At 40.7% G+C, this 22,642-nt stretch overlaps 1 protein-coding gene and 1 long non-coding RNA gene across 2 annotated transcripts in view; one reads left to right on the top strand and one right to left on the bottom strand.

The window, feature by feature from the left end:
• The window catches only part of nAChRalpha3 (nicotinic Acetylcholine Receptor alpha3), a 121,597-nt gene that overhangs the window by 25,382 nt on the left and 73,573 nt on the right, over positions 1-22,642 (bottom strand). Inside the window, exons 3-5 of the mRNA XM_086839067.1 lie at positions 20,582-20,876; positions 20,333-20,513; positions 7,309-7,424 (exon numbers count right to left, since the gene is read on the bottom strand). Coding sequence (XP_086695193.1) covers positions 7,309-7,424; positions 20,333-20,513; positions 20,582-20,876 — 592 coding nt within the window. The remainder of the gene's footprint in view (positions 1-7,308; positions 7,425-20,332; positions 20,514-20,581; positions 20,877-22,642) is intronic.
• Positions 1,085-22,642, top strand: part of LOC110184543 (uncharacterized) — a 114,525-nt gene continuing 92,967 nt past the window's right edge. The window contains exon 1 of the long non-coding RNA XR_015273076.1: positions 1,085-1,487. This is a non-coding gene — a long non-coding RNA (uncharacterized LOC110184543). The remainder of the gene's footprint in view (positions 1,488-22,642) is intronic.

The raw sequence follows: 22,642 nt of genomic DNA, 5'->3' as shown, positions 1-22,642 counted from the left end.
CACCCGCACCCACACACTCACCAACTGAATACAAACACATATTCGCTACACGCGCAAGGATACGGCGCCGGGAGATGGCGCCATATAGGCAAAAAAATAAAAGAAAGAAAATAAAGCAAAAGAAACAGCAGAAAATCAGGGAAAATAGAGAAACGACTAGAGAACTCGAAAAACACAACAAATACCAGCTAAGACCAGCAAAACTTCTGTTTGATTTGACTCCCAGGCACAAAACACTCCCCATACACACACCCCTCCTTCACACACAAAATACCCATCCCCGGGGCCAAGAATCTGAAATTGGCAACAATTCATCAATGCGTTGAGCCACGCTGCGTATGCGTAATAAAGGAAAATACACACACACACACAGAGATAAGCAGAAATGGGCGGAATATATATATATATATATATATATATATATATATATATACGAGTCATTCGAAGGAATTGAAGTTTTCAACACCCTGCCCACATTTTGACTTTGACTTGAAATCTTTTTTGAAGCAAAATACAGACTCTTAATTAAAGTGGTATCTTTATTGCCAAAAAAAAGAAATAGTTGTTTGTTTTGAAATGAAATCTTAACTAAATTATAAGAGTATTTGGGTATTGAAAATTCTAGATGAAAAGTCAATAATTGCTAGGTAATTTAATTGGTATTTTTATTGCTAAAAGAAGAAATAAATGAAATCTTAACTAAATAATAAGAGTATTTGGGGATTGAAAATTCTAAATGAAAAATCAAAAATTGCTAGGTAATTGAAAAAAAGAATGCCAATTAAAACAAAAATAATAAAAGTAAGCTAACTTCGGCACGCCGAAGTTTTTAGACCCTTGCAGATAGAACTTTAATCACTAGGAATTAATATAAAAAAAATTACATAAATAAACTTAAATTAATTAAAATAAATAAACCTAATCATTGCAAAACCTCGCAAAAACATTGCCGCCCTTCAGTATCGTGGAGCAAACCCTCCCTCTCGCGGCAGCTGTTGGAACTTAGTTGCTCCACCTAGCGATATAAAAGTGAGGACAATATCGATAACTAAAATACTAGATCGATACACTGCTATCGTATACTAGTACTAGTTTTACATCTCTAGCGTCAAAATGAAAGACATAAAAAAGAACGAAAAGACCTCCGCGCCGGTAAAAAGTGAAATAAATAGAAAATTAAAGTGTAAAAACCAGTGGTAGGTGCGAAAAAGTGCGTGAAAACAGCGAGCCCCACAGTGAAAGTGGGGGTAGCTGGGGCAGAGTCGTGTTTTTTGTAGTTTAATTCATTTAAAGCCACGATCAGTGCGGTATTTGTTGGCTAATTCCTTTTTGTTGTTTTTTTTGTATGTGCAAGTGCAACAACTGCGATCAAAATGTGTGTGTTTAGTGTGCGCAATATCGTCTAAGGTCTTTTTCGTTCTTCTTTTTGTCCGCGCTTCGTTTAATAATTCGCCGTTGGGATCTACAGTAATGCGCAATTTATGTGGGTGAGTGAAACAACACTATTTTGCTTATTTGCTTTATCCTCGAACTTCTCTGCCCTATATCTATGTTTTGATCCCGTGGAGCGTAAGTGGAGCCTAAGAGCGAAAGCTTCACTCATTAGATACGATCCACTTTTGTGGCTCTCAATTTTGGCATTTGGAAAGCTGGAGAACCGCGTTTGTTTACCTTTTTATTTCTTGGCAATTAGTTGATAATCGAATTAAAAAAAAATACTACGGGTTAGCGAAGCTTGACGGAATTTTTACTCTTACAAATATCTGTTCTAAGCCTTATTTTAGTATATATATTTTTTAAGAACACTTCCCGGACTTATTATAATTTTATTCATCGGTAGGTTGTGTTATACCTCAGAAAATGTGCATTATATGTATAAAGTTCTCTTATCTCTTGTTTCCCAATTATATGAAAAGGGTATGAAATTTATTTTATGTTTTATATGGATAGGGTAGGGTATAAAAATGCACACAAAGTTTTAATAAGACTCTTCTAGAGTCTTGTTTCTATAAAATTGTTGCTTCTTTAATCTCTGAGTATTAAATATGTAAATATATTAAACTTTCTTATAACATATTTTCCCTGAAAATCCAGGCTAAAAACTTTTAGCATTCATTTGCAGAAAGCATACTTTTAAATCGATCTTTTTAGCATAGATCCGCTAAATTTGATTACAAGTTCTAAAATATATCAACAAATTCTCAAATAGTGCCGGGAATTTATGCTCTCTTCAGGCACTTTATATTTAAATAAATTATTTGCAAAGCCAAAGTGAATGTGGAAATGCTCAAAGCCGAGAGGGGCAACCACTGCTCGTTCCTCTTTTCCACTTTTGCGTGAATGATTTTCTAGCGAAACAGATTCGAAATCAAATGTTATTTCGATTTTTTCGATGGGTTTGAAATGCAAAAAGGAACAACAACAAAAATTAAGTGAAATTCCAGCGAAATTGAATGGGCAACATACAAATACATATGTATATATTTTTTTTGGGGGGACTTTGGTTTGGGGATACCGCATTAAAGTGACCGAAAATGGCCAAAACGTTGATTGACAACGGGGAATAGGGGCCAAACAGCTTGCTGATTGAAGTCAAAGAACAAACGCATAAATACGAAATGATTGGCAACATAAAAAAAAGAGAGAGAGAGAAACGAAGACATTAAAGGGAGCTGAACGAATAGCAGCTTTTGGCTAGACCAAAGGCAGTCTTAGCCGCAATAGGAGCAGCTCCTAGCCATTACCACCTACTCAAAGGGAAAGGGAAAGTAGAAAGTGGAAATAGGAAAGCAAAAAGGAAAGGTCTCAACGCTTGATTGATTCCAAAAACTTTTTGCCAGAAAGTTCTCTATGAGCTTTCAAGTGTTTTTTATGCTTTGCTTTTCTTATTTTTCTTGTGCACCGAGAGAAAACTACATAACAATCTATTTCATATGGAAAACTAAGCCGAATTTTTACCATAAACTTCTTAAAACAAGCCAAACAAGTTTGTTAAATGTTTAATCCCTTTAAATTATAATCCTAACTAATTACTTTCTTTATATTTTCTTGAATATCTTTTTAAAATATTTATTATTTTTGCTTGGTGTATGGCATATATTTTTCTTTAGATACTCTTGATTCCAAGACCAGAAATCAAAGTAAGTAATAGAATTTTAAAAACTAACATAAACACGCTTCGCTGCATGACTTGAAGAAAATGAAGGAAATCATTTTTGGAATGGGGAAAAACAGGAAAAACCTCCTCCTCCCCTAAGGCTTGCCAATTGAGGTGAGACCGCAAAAGCGAAGGCAAAGGCAGAGAGTCTCTGGAAAGTTTGCTAATTATGATTTTAATCGATCTGTGATAAAGTTTGGAACCTCAAATTCAGCTAAGAATTTGTGCCCAGTAATCAAGCCTTCTCGGTTTTGGGGGAAAGGTAGAAGAGAGATGGAAAAGTTTACCAAAGACAAAAAAAAATAAGGGAAAAATGTTTAGGGGAGACATCTCTGGGTGTATGTGCTCTGCGTGTTGATTTCATGTCGTAAGACCCATTGCGGCAATTAAACAAAATACAGCCCCCAAGGGGAGTTGAAAGTTGGGAATACGAGCAGGACAACGAAAGACGACTCAATAAGTGTATTAAGGAGACAATCGGAGTCCTTTTTGCCTTTTGGGACCAGTTAAAGACTTCAATGTTAAAACAGTTAATTAGCTTGTAAAATGTACCAAGGAGTTTGTGATAAATCAGCAGTTAAACTACTCAATCCCTGACAACTTACCGCACTTGCTCTGGAGAAAAAAGAAAAACCTATAAACCTAAAAAGTGTTAGCCTAGGAACTATCATTATTTTCCGGTTCTCTGATTGGAAGAAAAGGGTTTTTGAAAGAGGGGAATAAGCAACGTTAATTTTATGACTGCCTTCACTTTCAATTTCGATAACGTCCTTAAGTCCTTCTCTCTCTCTCTCTCTGAGGAAGTTGCCTCGACTGGTGGCCAGCTGGCAACCTATCGCACCTGTCCCACCTGTCAATCAATGCCGGATTGTCTGCTCCGCTCCGGTGAATCCCCCTTCCTGGTTAGTGGTGCTGCAGCACCTGTACGTGCTGTGGCCAGCCACGCCCCTCATTTTCGACAAGTCCTGCGGCCCAGCGTCCTACGTCCTTTGCCCTTCAGTTAATTTAACTGTCGATGCGCATTAAAACTGAATCCTGTTCGGTCTGTACACAATTTTGCAGGGGAATGGGAAGGGGGTATAATAAGATGAAGGAGGGTTTTCGGAGGTGTTACGAGGTCCAGGCTTCACAGGAAAATTGTTCTACGTGCTGTGAATTGTGTTGCAGCATTTTAGGCGCAGCAGCGGCAGCCTGCACACAATAAAAGCCACCAAGGGAGTAGGCCAAACAGATTCCAAAGCTGGCATAAGGAATGAAAAAGGGGCAAGGTATTTACACTGGGAATAATTAGGAAATAATATCACATTCCTTGGATAAAAAAGTTGTAGTTTTAAGGTGTTTTAAAGGCAATAAATCATTTAGTTTAAGCAAATGTATAAGCTGCTTGGGGAGTATTGGTTTATAAATATATTTCCTTGTTCTGCTAGCTGCTTCTCCCACAATTTTTCTCAGTGTCACACACACACGCACACACACACATCCCTACAGTTATTGTGAGTCACGCACTTGTGGCATAATTTACTGCGAATGCTGAACGCCAAAGGAAGAAAAAAAAGAACCAAACGCCCAACCATAATCATACTCGCAGACTTTGGCACACACTCACATCTATATTAAACACACACTCAGGCACACACACACAATAAAATATATACACAAATACTACACACACTCACACGTAATTGAAGCTGTCAACTTTTTAATTCCCGTCAATGACTTGAGCCCCCCATCAGTTTCAGTTCTTAGTTTTGGCCAAAGGTCTCGACATGCTGTTGATACCCTGGCTTAGGGTATTAGAATGTAAGGAGGGAGTTTTGACATGAGCAAAGGGGATATTAGCTAGGACATTAAATCATTTATATATATAGTTATATAGAGAGGAAGCTATATTTTCTTAAAGCAGGAAAAAGGTTTTCCAAAGAGTTAAAAGAAGCAAGCCATTGTTTTGATTTAAAAACATATAATATATATAATAAAAATAGTAACAAATTTAATATTTAACAAAATATTAAATGGATTATTTTATATATATTTGTATTGTTTTACTTCTTTTTTATATTAATATGTTAGAGCATTATTTCCATCCCAGATATCTTAACGTCTTAAGTACGTGCATTTCAGTTTAACATTGTCATTGCCGTTTCTGTCACGTTTCACTTATGAAATATGGTGGAACACCTCCTTCTCCTCCCCCCTCAGGAAATGTGGGTGTTATCAGGTGTGGGAAAAGGACAAAGAGCAAACGAATTAAGATCCTAGGATTTTGCCTATTTCAAATATTCATAGGTGTGATCAGAAAGAGAATTGTTGTTCAAGTAATGGGTTTACTTATTCTTTTGTTTTGTGAAATGATTCAAAGCATTTTTATGAAAATTATGGTATTTTAATATTAAATTGTATGAGTTTATTATTTAATTATATTAAAAACTAGTAGAAAAGTCCCAATATTACAGAGACACAAAGTTACTAACTAGATACCCAATTTAATTAGCCTAATGAAAAGTGAATTCACCGAGTTCATCTAGCACGTGTCATCAGCTAATTAATAGCACTCAGCAGTGTTGCAACTGTCGTATTGCCCGCACCAGAAAGAACCCCCCTTAAAACACTCCTTAAAACCCCTAAAAACCCCTCTAAAAACCCCTTCTGAAAGCCCCCCTAACTCACCTGTTGTCTGAGCTAACGAACCCAAGATTCCCAACAAAGTTGCGCTAAGTGAAACAAAAATTTCCTGTTGCCTTTTGTCTGGGGCTAATGCATTAAAGAGGTCCTATTTCTGGAAATTTCATTCCATATCCTTTCTCACTCTCTCTCTCAACCCCTCTCTCTCTCTATCCCCATTGTGTGCACACAAGCGTGCCTTTGGTTTTCTCTAAAGAATGGGGCGTGGCAATTAGGCTACCGCCTCCAGCATCACAGAAGCAAATTTCATTTTGTAAAAAAAACTGATTGGACTAGGAAAATGTTTTATATTTAAATACATACATAATATTGCAAAAATAATATTTAAGAAAATACCAAATTTTATAGCATGAAATATAGGTTATATATATTAAAAATATCAAGAGTTCAAATCTTGTTTTAAATTTTAGAAATTAAATATATTAATTCTAAGGTATGATAAATTTCCCTTTCTAAAGCAAGTTTCTTTCTATATTTTTAAATATTATTAATAAAACCTATTAATGTCACCATAACTGTACGCACACACCCATCGACATGAGTCTATATGCCTGACCATTTTGGGTAACCGGAAAAGACAGACACCAAAAAGCAAAAGTGCTCTTCTGGAATATATGTACGTATTTATATGTATAATTTTCGGTGTTGCTCTTGTTTCTTGCCTTGGCAGCTCCTTTTGCCAAAGTTTTTTAATTTAAAAACTTCAACAGGAAAAATGTTATAAGCAAGGGAAGGGAGGGGTGCAAATTGTAAATAACGACCAAGCCCCCTTCGTGTAGAAAATCTGCCCACGCCCCAGTCGTAAGATCATCGTCGACCGGCAGTTTTATCATCTTGTTGCACTCAGAAAAAAGGTTCAACAAACTTTAAAACATGTAAAATATGTATTACATTTCTTAAAATATAAATGAAAGTAAAGCAGTATTATAAATTTTAAGAGTTAAGGCATAGCTAACCTTCAAGATCTTTAAACCTCTTAAATTACTAAACATTATTAAAAAATAATTATGAATCAATATGAACTAATAATACTAAATAATGAAAAATATGTTTAGTATTAAGTTTAAATTACACCCTTAAAAAAAAAGCCTTGAAATTTACTAACTTAAAACCTGTTGCATAATTTTCTTTAATGAGAAAATTAAGTGCTTATAGCTTCCGCAATCTCTACTGATTTCTATGCTCTATTATTATTTTTTATTTATTATTTATGTCAGTGTAAATTTCTCTTTCTCTCAACGGTAAAAACTTGTATCCTTGACCTACGTATGTATGTGTATTACTGCACATAGCGTGCGTCTAAAATCGAAAAAAAAGAAAGATTTGTGTTTGTGTTTTGTGACTGCGTCCAAGGAACTTGCCAAAGGAGTTTCTGTTTCTGCCAAAAATAATTGTTGTTCTTGTTGTCCAGGGGTGTGTGTGTGTGTGTGCTGGGTGTGTGTCCTGTGTGTGTGGGTGACTGCACTTACCTCACTGCTGGAACTTCAAGGATATCCCATTCGACAGACGTGTAAAATTCGGACAGATCCACGCCTACCTCAACGACATTGGTGCCGTTCAGCTCGTCAATGTGTCGCAAATCCACCTGTAAGATATTAATTTATAATAATTAATTGATTATTATAATTAAAAAATATATTTGTATAGTAATTGGTTGATTAAAAAAAAATCACAAGCTTGAATACCATTGCATTTGAAGTATTTGAATATAGTAAAAAGTTAGTAACTCAAGGAAGGAATCATTTCTGACTCTATAAATCATATATATTCTTGATCAGCATTGAAAATCGAGTCGATCTGGTCAACGGCAGAAAACATTTTTTTATTTTTCAAATTAAATTAAATTAAATTAAATTTTTTGTTAGAAAAATGAAAGGGGTTACATCGTTAAAATTTTTCAAAAATTGGCAAACATTTTTATTTTTCCATTAAGTATGTAGATTTATTAGCCTAACAAAAACTAGCATGGGGCCGCTTTGCGAATTGAAATTAATGCTTTTTTGGCGTAGTTATGAGTTTTTAAAACGTTGGTTTATCGAAACAATTGTCAAATAAAAATATCGATAAATATCGATTCAAAGAATGTGGATATTTTTTAAGCTTAGTTGTGATATATGGCAAATTGCAAAGGGTATATAAACTTTGGCTTCCTGTAGTTAGTTTCCTTTTTTGTTTTTACATAAATAAATTAATTTCATATATATACAATGTATAAATTAATATGATGTTGGGCGGTAATGATTCGTCGTCGACAATTTCAATTCCGCCACGGATTATTCCTGGAGATGTAAGGTCGGGGCGAGAGGCCCTTTGGTGTCTTCTAGCCGGCTGGCCGTAGAATATTTAGTTATGATGATTATGTTGGAGGGATAACTGTCCCTCTTTATCTGCTGGCCTAGGGACTCAGTCAGATTTGTAATAATAAATGCTTAACGACGGATCGTCGGAGTTACAGTAAGAGAGCGATGGCTCTTTATTTCATAAGTGTCAAAACAGAACTGAACTTAAGAACTAACAAAAGTGATATTCATAGCGGCCACTCCAATGGGCAGTGCTTGCCGGCTATGCACGAGCTTCCGGCCAGACGCTGGGTCAGCAATTTGGCCGGAGCGAGCTTTCGGACGATCGGTCATTGCCGTCGCCCGGTTAACTTAGTTAACTACTCCCCCCTCAAGATTAAGGCCGCCCTCGGCCGACCCTATTTGGGCAATCACTTCCTTTAGTTGGGCCGTGGATCTCCTGGCCTGGGTGACTCGCCGATAAGTGAGGCCGATACAAATCAACGCGCAGCAAACTGCTCCCGCGACTAGCACAATCTGGTGCGAGCGGTAGTTGTTGATGTCTTCCCCAAATCTCTTGATGTGCTCCAGGTTACGTTCACTCAAGCGGTGAAGGTATGGGAGGCTTAGTATATCGTGCTCTAGAGAAATGTTCAGGGAAGGTGAGCTGGCTACTCCTGGTGCCCTCTTCTGGGCCATATCATGATTGATATATCGGGTTTCGTTAACCGTGGCACTCTCGATGAAGGTGATAAGGTGCGTTCCTTGTAAGTGGACGTAAGTGCCATTGTCCACACTCACACGAGCCGGGCGATCGTTTATGATGAGGATTCCCTCGTCGACATAGGTGACGGGATGCAGATCACTATGCTGAATATCGCAGTGCGCAATGCCTCCCGCGTGGAGTTCCTGGGCGCAAGATCTTCTCAGCGCCAGTTGGCAAAATGTGGCCCCTGATGACACGGAGCAGTTTTTTACCGTGTGGATCTCTCCGTCGCAATCCGCTATGACCTTGTCCTCCAGTCTGAGCATTGTGTCGTGATGTGACACCGGAAAAATTGTAATCTTAACGCAGGCTGACTTAATTTTAGGAAACTTGATAATGAAATGAATAATGTTATTGGATTGTAAAACTTTAACGGACGAAACGGACAATATATCTTTGATGGGGGTATCTGTGGGCTCCTCTATCCACATACTTTCCAGGTCTGCATGATCTAATATGCTAGGGCTAACTACATTGACTTTGGCGAGCGCTATTGCAAGCAATAAATTTTGCAGCTCCATTGTAATCATCCTATTCCGAGACAATAACATCTCGTATAGGTGTCCCGAATCAATTTGGGATTCTTTAGCCGACCTCAGAATTTGATTGACAGTGATGGTAATGTTATTTATTTGTTCCTGTACTCTACTGTTAATATTGACCTGTCTATTGTTTGCATTAATGAGTTGGAATTCTGTTAGTCTGATTTTTTCAAAATCCTCTGCGTCTGGCGTTCCCGCCACTACCTTTAACGCCGCTCCCAAGAAGTCTAAACTCCTGGCTACTCTGTGGTGGATGCTCAGTGACTCGAGCAGGTCACGCAGGTGAGCGACATCTACGCTCAAAAGTTTCTGCATGTGTGACTGGGGAAACATGTGAATCATGTCATTAGTCTCTTCCACCACGCGCCTGTATTCTGAGAGATTTGCCGTGTGTCTCACAAATGCAAATTCTTCCCATATTAATATTCGACCATCAACGATGGGAATGTACTTGGCTTGCGAGTAGTCCGTGACGTGTGCCGATGTCAGGGTCAGAAGGAATAACAGAGGAATGGGAGTGAACCTGTAATTTTCGGATTTATTGTAGTGTTTTGCAAAATTCAAGAAGCCCACCACCAACATATAAAAATAAAGCACGGAAAGCTTAAGCAAAAGTAATGATAATGACAAATAAAAAATAAAAATAAAAAACCTTATGCCAAGTGGCTAGGAAAAATATGAAAAAAGTTGGTAAAAAATTATCAGACGAATCAAGTCAACATGACCACGCTTCGTCTACCTAAGGTTGTCCTTGTGGACCACCCTCCCCTTAATGAGGACCGTGGTCCCCATGTCCGCTTCCACAACTTTCTCTTCACACAATGGAGAGAGTTTGTTGCCTAGTCGCCTGTTGGATTTTACTAGGACTTTTTCGCCAACTTCGAACACCCTGTTCTGTCGGGAAGCATTTTCCCTATTCCTGAGCTTATCTTGGGCGATCTTAATCCTATCCCGAACCTCATACAGTGGTTCTTCTGACTGTGTTTGAATCACGTCAGCTGGCCTCTTGTCGATGACCGAATGGATGGATTTATTATACCTGGCTGTGGCCAGTAAAATTAGCTCGACGGTGTCACTGATGCCTTTATCAATTTTAAGGCATCTGGCGAGTTCCACCAGAGTGCTGTGGAAGCGCTCCACCTGTCCGTTTGAGACACTGTGGAGGGGCGGTGCGTTTGAAACGCTAACGCCGAAATGGTTTTCCAGCATGGTCAAAATGGTGTGCGAGTTTAACGAGGGTTCGTTGTCGCAATATATGACCTTGGCTTTGGGGAAAACATTCATCAGCAGTAGTAATGCCGGTTTTAGGTCCTCTATGGTTCTAGAGGGAATTGGTTGGACTATGGCAAATTTCGAGAATTTGTCAATGCACGTGAGGAAATATTTCTTGTCCGTGGAGAAAATGTCTATGTGTAGCATTTCTCCTACATGAGATGGGAGCGGTGTTTCGCCAAGCTCATGCTTTTTGGGGTGCCTGTCATATTTCGCCCTAGCGCATGTCCTACAATTAGCGACGATTTCGGTCGCTAGCTTAGCCATTTTTGGGAAGTAGTATTCGGAGAGTACCTGCTTCACATTTTCTTGGGCCGATCTGTGAGCCCTGTTGTGCTCAACGGTGAGGACTTCTCGCCTCTCAGCAACTGCAAAAATATCCGTCACTCGGTTTTTGCAGTGCCAAAACTTGGTGGCTGGGAATTGCCGAACCAATTCGTCCTGTATCATTGCCAGCGTATGCAAGTCGCAATGAATGGCGTTTACGCCTTTAGGAACGATGATATCTGCGAGCTCATCGAGCAATGACTCTTTGCAAGTAAAGTCGATGTTATGTCGTCTCTTGTTTCCAAAGAGTACGAAGCTGCGTTTCGACGGAAAGCGTGCCTCCTCCAGAGTTATCTGGTTTTGAAAGCAATTCAGAGGCTTATCCGTAGTTTCGATTGTGTGGGTAAGCGACAGCTCACTGTGGATTGTGGCTGCGCTGGAAAAAGCTTCTTCCTCTCCCAGAACGTTAAGTTGCTGTCTTGAGAGGGCATCCGCAACGAGGTTTTCTTTTCCGGGCTTGTAAAACATTTTGGCGCCGGACTCGTCGATGCGGGCTTTCCATCGTTTGATTTTCGCATTCGGATTGGATTCCGATACTGCGAATGTCAACGGTTGGTGATCAGTATAGATATTTATATCTCTTACTGCATATAAATAATGGCGTAATTTGGCCAGTGCCCAAACTATGGCTAACAGTTCACGCTCGTTAGTAGCGTAGTTTACCTCTCGGTCCTTTAGGGTCCTAGATATCATAGTAATGGGTCTTCCCTCTTGGGATAGTACTGCGCCGATGCCATATGCCGAGGCATCCGTCGTTAGATCGAACGCCTTCTTGTAGTCGGGATAGCTGAGGATGACATCCTCTGAAGCCAGAATGTTACGCAACTTATGGAAAGCAAGCCGTTGCTGCTCGCTAAAGTGCACCTGGATATTCTTGGATCTGTGCCTACTGACACTTCCATGCTCCCCTTTAAGTATTTCGGATATGGGCCTAGCTATTGATGCGAAATCTTTGATAAAGCATCGGTAATAGCTAGCCAGGCCAAGGAACGATCTCACCTCGAATACATTTTTTGGTTCGGGGAATTCCTGTATGGCCTTGGTTTTTTCTGGGTCTGTTGTGGCACCTTTATTAGTGACAATGAAGCCCAAGAAACTAACGCTCTTTTTAAAGAAACGCGATTTTTGTGCTGACACCCTCATGTTGGCGTCGTGCAGGCTCTTTAGAACCCAATCCACATGCCGTATGTGGGCGTTTTCGTCTTCTGAGAAAACGATGACATCGTCGACATAGACATAGCAAAATTTGCCAATCTGCTCTCGCAGTATGTCGTCGATGGTTCTTTGGAAGATGCTGGCAGCATTCTTCAAACCAAATGGAAGCCGACGAAATTCGTATTTTCCTCCGTTAACGGAAAAGGAAGTTTTTTCGCGGTCGCGCTCCGCCAGAGTGATCTGGTGGTAGCCTGACTTCAGATCAAGTGTCGTGAAGTATTTGGCTTTGCCTAAATTCCCTAGTATCATAGAGATATTTGGCATGGGGTAGCGATCGGGTATCGTCCTCTCGTTCAATTTGCGAAAGTCCAACACGAGTCGCATTTTGCGGTTGCCCGCTTCGTCAGTGCCCTTCTTGTCTACTACCCATATTGGGTTATTGTAGGGGGACTTTGACTTTTGTATAATGCCATTTTTCAGCAGCTCTTGGATTTCGCTGTTGACGAAATCTGCAGCTCCCATTGGGTATGGGTAAAGCTTGGCATAAATGGGCTCCTCGCTTACTGTCCTGATGGTAGCTACCACCGACGTGTTGTAAGGCAGGGCCTCGTTGGGATTTGCAAAGGCTTTCTTTCGTTCGCCAAGCATTTTGGTAAAGGCCTCTCTAACTAGAGGCGGCGCGTCCGAGCAATCAATATTAGTAAAATTGACGTCGGGACACGATTGGAATTCCAACTTCTCTACTTCAGAGCCCCATTTGAGGTGGCCGGAAGCTAGACAAAGCGATGCCCCTGCCTGTTTTAACAGGTCAAGACCAATTATGGCATCAAAGGAGGACAAATCTGGTAAAATGAAGAACGTGGCCTTCAAGTTAAATAGGGAAACGTAGCACTTTTTGGTGATATTGGTGACGCCATGGATCGAATGTATCGTGAATGGCGATTCTACCGGGCGGACGCCTTTCAACCCCTCGTATGGACGGATGAAATTTTTTGCCGCGCCCGTATCTATTAAAAGTCTCATCTCCACCCCCGCTACTCTTCGTCTGATGACGGGTAGCAGGGATTTTCCCCTAAAAAATTAATTGCGTCCGAATCGTATTCGTGGACAGCATCGTCACTTATTTCCTGTGCCGCGCTTGAAGCTGCGGCGGTGTAACCTTCGGGTTCATTTGGGCCCTGAGTAATGTGGTTTACTCTCTGCCTTTTGTGCGGGCCAGATCGATCGGATCCGGCCGGCTTTCTGTTTTGATAGGCCGGCGCTTGCGATGGCTTGAGCATCCTAGACATTGAAGGGTCAACATCCATGGGCTCTGGCGTGTTTTCACGACGCCTGTCGCTGCTCGGAGCGGAGTGCACCTGGGCCTTGTGTTGTTTGGTGAAGTGCGGGTTTTTGCCCGCACTCACTTGGGAGTGCCCTTGATAGGGCGTTTGCTGGCGATCTTGCGCCTTTGGAACTTGTTTCTTGTCCCTATCCTCCAGGCTCTTTGCGAACGATGCCGCGAAGGTGTACCTCTCGTGGTTTGATTCCACTTCTTGAGCCAACGCCAAGGCAGTTGGCATGTCCTTCGGCTTTGCCGAGAAGAGGACATCGGAGAGGCTGCGCTTGAGGCCCGAAATAAAAACGCGGAGCGCATCGTCGCGGAATTTTTCGCATAAAACTCTTGCCGCCGATGCTTCGTACGACATAGTTGCCTTATTAGTGAGCAAGGTGAGTTTTTTCTCGACCTCGTCATAGTACTGCAGGAGCGTGAGGCTTCCCTGTCTGAGGGTACCCATCTCCTGCTCGATGACGTGAATCTGTCGTTTGTCACTATATGTGAAATCGAGGCGGTCAATAATCGCATCAAAATTCAATATAGTGCCGAACGAGGATAGCACTGCATCGGCAGGGCCCCTAATTTTACTCCTAATTATAACTACTGCCTGATAATGGCGTGAGCTATTAACATAATTTCTAAAAATATAATATGCGGCTACTGCCGCTTGCCGCCAAGAGACGTATGTCTCTTGTGCCCCCGTAAATTCAGGCAGGCATTTCACGGCATCTAAAGGCTCGTTGCATTGAACATTGCCTTTGATATCAATGGGCTCGTAAACCTTTATTTTAGGAGCCTCTTGTGTGGGTGCGACTTGCACCGCTGCCACTTGTGCGGCCAACTGCTCTATGGCTTGGCGCAATTCCCGTTCTTTGTTGACCCTTTCCGCCAAGGCCTGGTTAACCGCTGCCTGAATTATAACCTTAAGCTGATCTGCGTCCATAATTCCTACTGTGGGGTTAGTACGCGGGGGCCCTTCACTATCAGACTCTGAGTCACTAGCGTATGGTTTATTTTCCCGGTACTGTTGGAATGGGGAGCTCATATGTGGCCAAGCTAAATCGCACTGGTAGGGGAATGCTTGCTCAAGCTATTCTGCCCATGAAGGCAATTGTCATGGCCAGGGGTGTGCGGGGACGGAGCCGCCGCTTTGGCAACAAAGTTTCTGAGCTCGTCGAATCGAGTCGGTGCCCTGTCAAGCAGCGATAGGGTCAGGGGTATGCGGGGACTGAGCCTCCGCTATGAGAAACAAAGAAACAAATAACGACAATTTGCCACACAAATGCATATGCAGCAGTATCGGGTTCCCAGCAGTGGAGTGGGGGCAATAAAAAATAATGTATTGCGAGGCAAATACTAAGAATTTAGGGTCTAAGCAAAAAGACACAATGAATAAAATAAATAAATTCACAATTTATGAATATCCAAACGGCAGAATTAACCGCCGATATATAGTGAAAAATAATTTTAAATAAATTCACAACTAATTTGTTCGTTAGCGGCGGCCTAGCGCTTAGGCTGAAATATCTAATATCCGTACCTATTTTTGGCAAAAAAAAAAATGCAAACAATACACAGACAGCACAGAACAAATATTATTGTAGCAAATATAATTCACCATTAAATTGTCAAACAAATTATGGGTTAATTAATCTTTATTTATAATAAAGTTAACACAAATATATTAAGGTGGAGCTGCAGAAGTTATTCTGGCAGCGATTTATTTCATTAGGTTTCAAGCTACTCTAATGCAGAAAGGAAAGTATAAAGTAAGAGGTGCTCACTTACATGTTTCCCCAATTTGTAATTGTGGGTACTTCTAAATGTTGGGCGCCAATTAATATGATGTTGGGCGGTAATGATTCGTCGTCGACAATTTCAATTCCGCCACGGATTATTCCTGGAGATGTAAGGTCGGGGCGAGAGGCCCTTTGGTGTCTTCTAGCCGGCTGGCCGTAGAATATTTAGTTATGATGATTATGTTGGAGGGATAACTGTCCCTCTTTATCTGCTGGCCTAGGGACTCAGTCAGATTTGTAATAATAAATGCTTAACGACGGATCGTCGGAGTTACAGTAAGAGAGCGATGGCTCTTTATTTCATAAGTGTCAAAACAGAACTGAACTTAAGAACTAACAAAAGTGATATTCATAGCGGCCACTCCAATGGGCAGTGCTTGCCGGCTATGCACGAGCTTCCGGCCAGACGCTGGGTCAGCAATTTGGCCGGAGCGAGCTTTCGGACGATCGGTCATTGCCGTCGCCCGGTTAACTTAGTTAACTTATATATGTATCTTGACCATATTCCTTGACACGCAAGAAAAAAACATTACCAAATTGCCAACACAACAGCCGCACAGAGACAACACGAAAACATGTGCGATGGTAGAGAAATCGGAAGAAAAGTCGGGCAGGAGAAAAGTCTGAGTGAGTGGGGAGGTGGGTGGTGAAATGGGGGTTGCTTGAAGCAGGATGCAGGATGTAGGATGCAGGATGCAGGATGCTGGGTTGCTGGGTGTGTGCTGGTTGCATCGATACCAAAATGGACAAACATTCGAAGGCCGCACTTCGATTTCAGTTTCAGTTTTGCTTAGTTCGGCACGAGTGCAGCTGACAGGACATGGACATTGGATGCTGGATGCTGGATGCTCGAAGCTGGATGCAGGATGCAGGATGCAGGACATGGAGCTTTTGGAGGACTACACTGCAATTGGCATGCCACCGCACACACATGCATTCACCTGCCCAGACAGGTGTGTGCGGACTCCTGCTGTCTCTACTCGCCAAAACCCCCCCACACCCCATCCCTGGGGCTGACATTCCTTTGCCTTTTCATCTCCTTGACTACTGAGAGTTTTCCCCAGAGTTTTTCCTTCCCCGAGAGCTTCTGGGCGAAGTATTTGACATGGGATTGCAACACTCAATGACGGCCAAGTGGAGTGGTTTAATCAAACTCGATTCCTGGCAGTCGAGCACTGGATTTTCACAGGATTCTTGACAGATTTTCTCAGAGTTCTTTTGAGGTCATTATTGGGGTTCAAAGTCTGCAGGAAGTTGTAGTTTTTGAATTATAAGTGATATTATTTGGAGAAACTCACTGTTTCTAGATAATATTTATTGATAACTAAGTTGATTTAGACATGAAAAAGTTTCGTTTATTAATAAATAACTTCTCAATACATACGTTACGTCAAATTATCCAACATTCCTCTATTATTTTTCACTTCCTCTCCCAAATAAAGACTTTCTTTTCATTGACTGCATTTTCCAATTTGCTGGTTCAGCTTTTCGTTTGTGCATTTTGATTTCTAAATATTAACCCGCAAGTGCATTCTTTCCACCATCAGCAAATGTTTTTCCTCCTTTTTTTTGTAGTTTTTCCTTGTTTTTTGACTTCTACCGAATTTCCCAAAGCATTTTGTCTGCAAATTCACACCTCAACGATTTTTGCATTGCGGGAAAGGAGTTTGTAAGCGCGAAATAGGAAAAAAGTGCTAGGAGAGACAGAGATAGAGAAAGGTAGGGAAGAAAGAGAGGGGCGTAGGGGGTGAAGGGTGGTGTGAGGGGGGTTCGCTGTCAGGTAACTTGCTTCCAGGTGGCACCTGACGTCGAAGGGTAATTTTCCAAAGGTGGGCGGGTTGAGCAAGCAAGTAAGAGAGTGAAAATCGAAAAGTGACGTTGATACGATTTTTCTCGCTTCTAAGCACCCTATCTCTTTCTAGGCAAGTGCTGTCTCTGTTCGACAGGGCTACACTTGAAAAAATAATGGGCAAATTTATTAGGTAATTCTGAATGAGAAAATATATACTTTAAGGGGTTTACTAGGACTGCTTTTGTAACATTCATATAGTTTATGATGAAGCTTTGTTTTAATAACTTTCTTGGGGGATATTGTAGTCAATATAGAAATATAAATAAAATGTATTAATAAATTTAAGAATTTCAGAAAATAACAAGTACATTTTCTATTGAATTTCTTAAATATTTATACAGATTTTTTTATATTTTCCAAACTCTTTCTTTTAGCTCTTTTTTGTTTGAGTCTGTTTCCTGTGCAAACTCAAGTGTGAAAATTGTGCCTATGAGATGGCTGCTGCCTTTTGTTCGACACACACTCGCACACACTTGAACTTTCCCAGCAATTTTCCCGAATTTTCCAATTTTCTTCCCCCCTTTTTCCCCCATATTAGGCCTTCGGTGTTAGTTTCATTGTCGCTGAGACTGAGACTGAATGAAAGTACAGAGTGAATGCAGCTTGGTTGGGAGTGGGAGTGGGAGATGTTGGGGGGGAAATAATCAGCAAAGGACTCCACCACTTGGCAGGTGCAATGCCACAGATCCTGCCGATACTAATACAGTTACATGATGCTGCCTGCTGGATTTGCAGAAGCGGAAATTGTTATTTTAAGTGGTTGCGGAAATTTCGCTATAAGGAAGTGATGATTTAATGAAATATTTCCGCTTTCAAGGAGATGAAGGATTCAAGGTGTACTCTCTTTTTTACATTTGGGTATGAATATATATATATGTCTTTGGATATATGTTTGTATATATGTATATGTCCCTGGGAGACCATTTGAATAATTTGTAGCGACTCTGTGTCTGGATATCGCTCATTTTGTGGTTGATTTATGCCTGATGTAACATACAATGTACAACAGGAACAACGCACAATTTACACGGCAAAATATGCATACACTGTACAAAATTTGAGGTCTGTTATATTTGAGGGTTTCTAATTTAGAAGGAAATGAGTAGTTTAATAATATATATAAATTTGAAGATGCCGAATTGTAAAGTTCCACAAGCATATTGATTATTTAGCAATGTATCTTTCCAAGAAGCCTCACAACTCATAAATAAAATACTTGTATTCATTTCTTTCAATTCTTTGATTATTGAAATTATTAATAAACAAACTATCCCTTGTTTTTCTGAGTGTACTCACACACCTGTGTGCTTTTCAGTCCCCCCGATCCAAGCCAAACTTCGTGTCAAATGCTTGTTAGCGCCTTTGCCTTTTTAATAGTAAATGAGCATTTAGCTTTTTACCAAATTAGTCAACTGTGTATCTCTGTCTCTGTATGTGTGTGTGTGTGTGTGTGTGTGTGTGTAGTTTTAGCCAGAGAAAGAGAGAGAGAGAGAACCCATCAGAGACAGAGCTGGCAATACATATTGTCCTAATTGTTCCGACAATTAAACAAGGCAGCAAAGTCAAGTTAAAGGCAATGGAAATAGGTCGATTCAGAGAGGCATCCTTTATCCTCTATCTCAGCACTTTCCTCTGGCTCTGCCTTTGCTAATTGAGTGATTGAATTGAATTAGGAAATTCACAAACTTAAGACTTTAAATAGGCTTTAATGTGTGCCATTAAAATGTCAATATTTTCATAGACAGACTTAAGACAGTTTTGCTGGGAATTAATACATTATTCACTGTCAGGTTGCTAGAAGCTTAATTCAAATTCAACATATATGGAAAGTGTTTATGACAAGCTTAGAACTTATTAAATTATTCAGCAAATGAAGTGTGGTATTCAATAATAAATTTAGTGAATTTAAGTTTGAGAGATTTTCTTCAATATATTCAACTGATTTCAAGTTGATTTAAATTTGTTTGCTTAACCATTGGAACCCCACTCAAGCGCGAACCTGGCTAGCGATTTTATGACCTGGCTGTAATGCAGCTCAGTAGATGCATGTGGTTAACCCATGGTTGCCGTTTTTTGGCGAAAAGGGGAAAGATCCCCAGCCTAATGCCAGTTCATTATTAGCTGGCAAAGCCCCCAACCGCAAAACCGAAGCCACAAAAGCATCCATCCGAGGGGTGCTCCTAGAGCACTGAGAGAAAAGGTATCAATAAGACCTAAATCTAAGCAATAAAGGAGGGGTATAGTGACCTAAATTTGTTTCTCCAAGTGCATTCGTTTTCTTTTTTGGGGGAATTTTACGAGTTTGCCAACATTCTCCAGTCAGGTGTCAAGCTCTCTTAGGGTCTCTCTGCATATTTCCTAGCCCGTCTCCAATTGGTTGTCCCTTCATCCTTTCCAGGTGTGTGGTTCTGGCCACCAAAAACCACTAGAGACATTTTTATGAAGCTTCCCTGTGGTCGACTGTCTATCCCAAGCCCATTCCCATTCCCATTCCGTGACCATTTCCATTTGACAAGCCATCTCTTTCATTGTTGCTCTCTTTGTCTCTCTCTTTGGCTTGTATTTTGCGGCCATAAAACATGAGAAATTCTATGCCAGTGCTCCAAAAAGGAATTATGACCGTATTTCGGTTTATGACCACTAAACCGGGCTCAAAGACACCTACCGAGGCCAAAGAACGCCCAGGTGAGCAGCAATTTGTAAATGTGTAAATGAGATGGCTCCTGGGATGGGAATGGCAAAGGGGGAGACCGGAAATGGAAGCCCAGATAAGGAAGGAATGGCCTTTAATAGCAGCAGCATATCTCCCAGATATATGTCTGTATGTATGCTTTTGCTATCCCCCTTCGCACTAGCAATTGCAACTTGCCAGTTTTGCCACAGATTTATAAACCAATTAGCCAAAGGCCAGAGATGGCCAAGAAAGTTACTCATTTGTGCGGTTTAAATTGGATCACGTGTAAGGGAGGTTGGAATGGCAGAACCATATGCTTAGTTTTAGCCAAGTTTTGCGGTTCACATAAAGGACAGCATCAAAGATTTGTGAACAGGACTAAAGGGTAATCAGTTTTTAAAGCAATAACTAAGCTGATTTTGAACTGATTTCTAAAATAAAATGAGTTCTTCTTTACCTTAGCTTGGCTTAAAGCCAGATTTTTAACAATTAACTTGCTTTTAACTCACCTGAAAGCCATCATAGGTCCAGCTGCCAAATTTCATGACACAGGTCTGCTCATCAAAGGGAAAATACTCCACATCGATTTCACAGGAGCTCTTGTATATGGCCGGAGGACGCCATTCCACGCGTCCTGTATAGTTCAGCGTGGCTTTGGTGGCCAGCGTTACCTCAAAGTTGCCATCGGCACTGAATTAAAAACATAATTACAATTATTAGATAAATTATTTATACATATAAATGTGTGAGATACTCACTTATTATAGAGCACTATATCCGGCCGCCAAATGTGATCGGAGGGGACATGAAGCATCTCAACGCCACCATATTCCTTGGGCTCCCATTTGAGTTTGTAGTCATACCAGGATTGCTCCACCCACAGATTTGTGGTCATGATTTGGTTCTTCAGATTGACATCAATCAGCTGCGATAGCTTCAGCTTGATGCGAACGGTGAGAGCATCCGTAACATTCACCACCGGCCGGACCAGTTTGTTATAGTTGCTCAGCAAATCGTCGTACAATCGTTTCGCATCCGGATTTGCTGTGCTGCCTAAGGGAATGGAATTTACGGATATGGTTACACTATAGATTTTCAACTTGGAGAGGGGGAAAAATAGTGGAAAATGGATTTTGTTTAGGGCTTTGTGCTTTGAGCACAAAAATAATAAAAAAAAACTTTTCTCGATTGCTATTTGAAAGCGCCAACGGCTGGTCAAGTTTTTTAAATGCCCGGCGAATGTAATGGTTTTTTTTTTTTTTTTTTTTTTGAAAAACTATTAAAAAGCTTTATTTGGCCATATGCTAAGTATCTGAACAGTAGAAATATAAGGTTTAATCTTAGTATATTTTAGATTAAATGGGATTATGGTATTATTATTTTTATATAAGTTGATTTCAATGTAGGTTTTCTGTGGAGAAGTTTACCTCAAGGGAGCATAAAATTACTTACAGGAAAATGGGAAATCGGGAAATAATTATATAATAAAATGTAATAAGGCTTGAAAGTAAAGAAAGCTTCTAATATTAAGTAAATTAATATAAAAAAACTTTCAGAAAAGGCAAACATTAATTAGGAGATATAGGAAAACCCGCCTTTGACTTTTTATCTCAAAAGTTCTTATGGAAATGTAGGAAACCAATCGGTAGCTAGGATGAATATCAAGAGATTTAATATACCGAAAAGAATATGATGCTCAAAATCATATTTAAATGTTCTTAAAATATATATAAAATAAGGTCATAGCCAATTCCTTTACCTCGGACTTCTGTCTTAAATTATAATACCCTACAATGGGTATAATGATTGACCACCTTTCGGTAATGTTTCATCTAAGCTGCATGAGAAATCCTCTTAGGCCAATATCTCCAATGGAGTCATCAATTAATCTGAGCCCCCCTCCCCCCAAGGAAATGTCGGCTCTATTCAAATCCTTTCCCCCATTTGGGGCCAGCAAAATGCCTCGAGATCAATCCCTCAAACCTTGCCAGTTTCCATTATTCAAGGAGTATACGCTGCCGGCAGGGCATTCGCTTACATCCTGGACACGTCTGTGGCGTTAATGTGCGAAAATTGCAGGTGAACCTTAATGATGCAGGAAATGAGTTAATGCGCCGTCAATGCCAGCGACACCAGCGTCAAAGGAAGAGTACAGGACACAGGGCACAGTGCACAGCAAGGACTCCAGGAGCGACAGGCATTCATGGTTGGCCGAATGGCTTAGTCAACCGTTTGGCTCCCTCATTGTTGTAACCAGTTCCCTTCGCCATTGGACCAACATGCAAAGCAAAAGCGAGTGGAGTGGAGTGGAGTGGAGTGGAGTGACATGACCAGATCCTGATTGGCATCCTCGCCTGGGGGGCAATGGCCAGAACTGGCCCCTGAGGGGGTCCCCCAGTTCTCTCTGTTTCTCTCTCTTGGATCAGGACCATAGAGTCTGTGTAGACTGGCATCCAGGGGATCTGAATTGGAAATGGAATCAGCGAAGGAGTAGGAGGAGTAACGTCAAAGGGAATGAGGGGGGAGACGGCTGGAAAATGTCGCCAATGTCATTATGCGAAGCTTGCGCTAATCAGCTTATCATTACTATATAACATGGGGCAGAATAATAACGAGGGGAGTGTGGGTGAAGGAGAAGGAGAAGGAGCAGGAGCAGGAGCAGGAGCAGGACATGGAGCAGGAGCAGGAGCAGGATCTGGAAATGGAGATGAAGCTGGGTATGAAAACAAAAGACAGAGACGAGGCAATGAAAATACTTGTCGCTGGGATCTAAGCGCATTAAAATAGTTGCTATCCAGAGATGCTGTAATGTCGTTACG

This window comes from Drosophila serrata, unplaced genomic scaffold (genome assembly GCF_035046125.1).
Source record: "Drosophila serrata isolate PLE 108 unplaced genomic scaffold, ASM3504612v1 contig_362, whole genome shotgun sequence".
In the NCBI taxonomy this organism is placed as follows: Eukaryota; Metazoa; Arthropoda; class Insecta; order Diptera; family Drosophilidae; genus Drosophila; species Drosophila serrata.
Note: the sequence above shows the minus strand (reverse complement) of the source record. Positions and strands in the feature narration are given on the sequence as shown.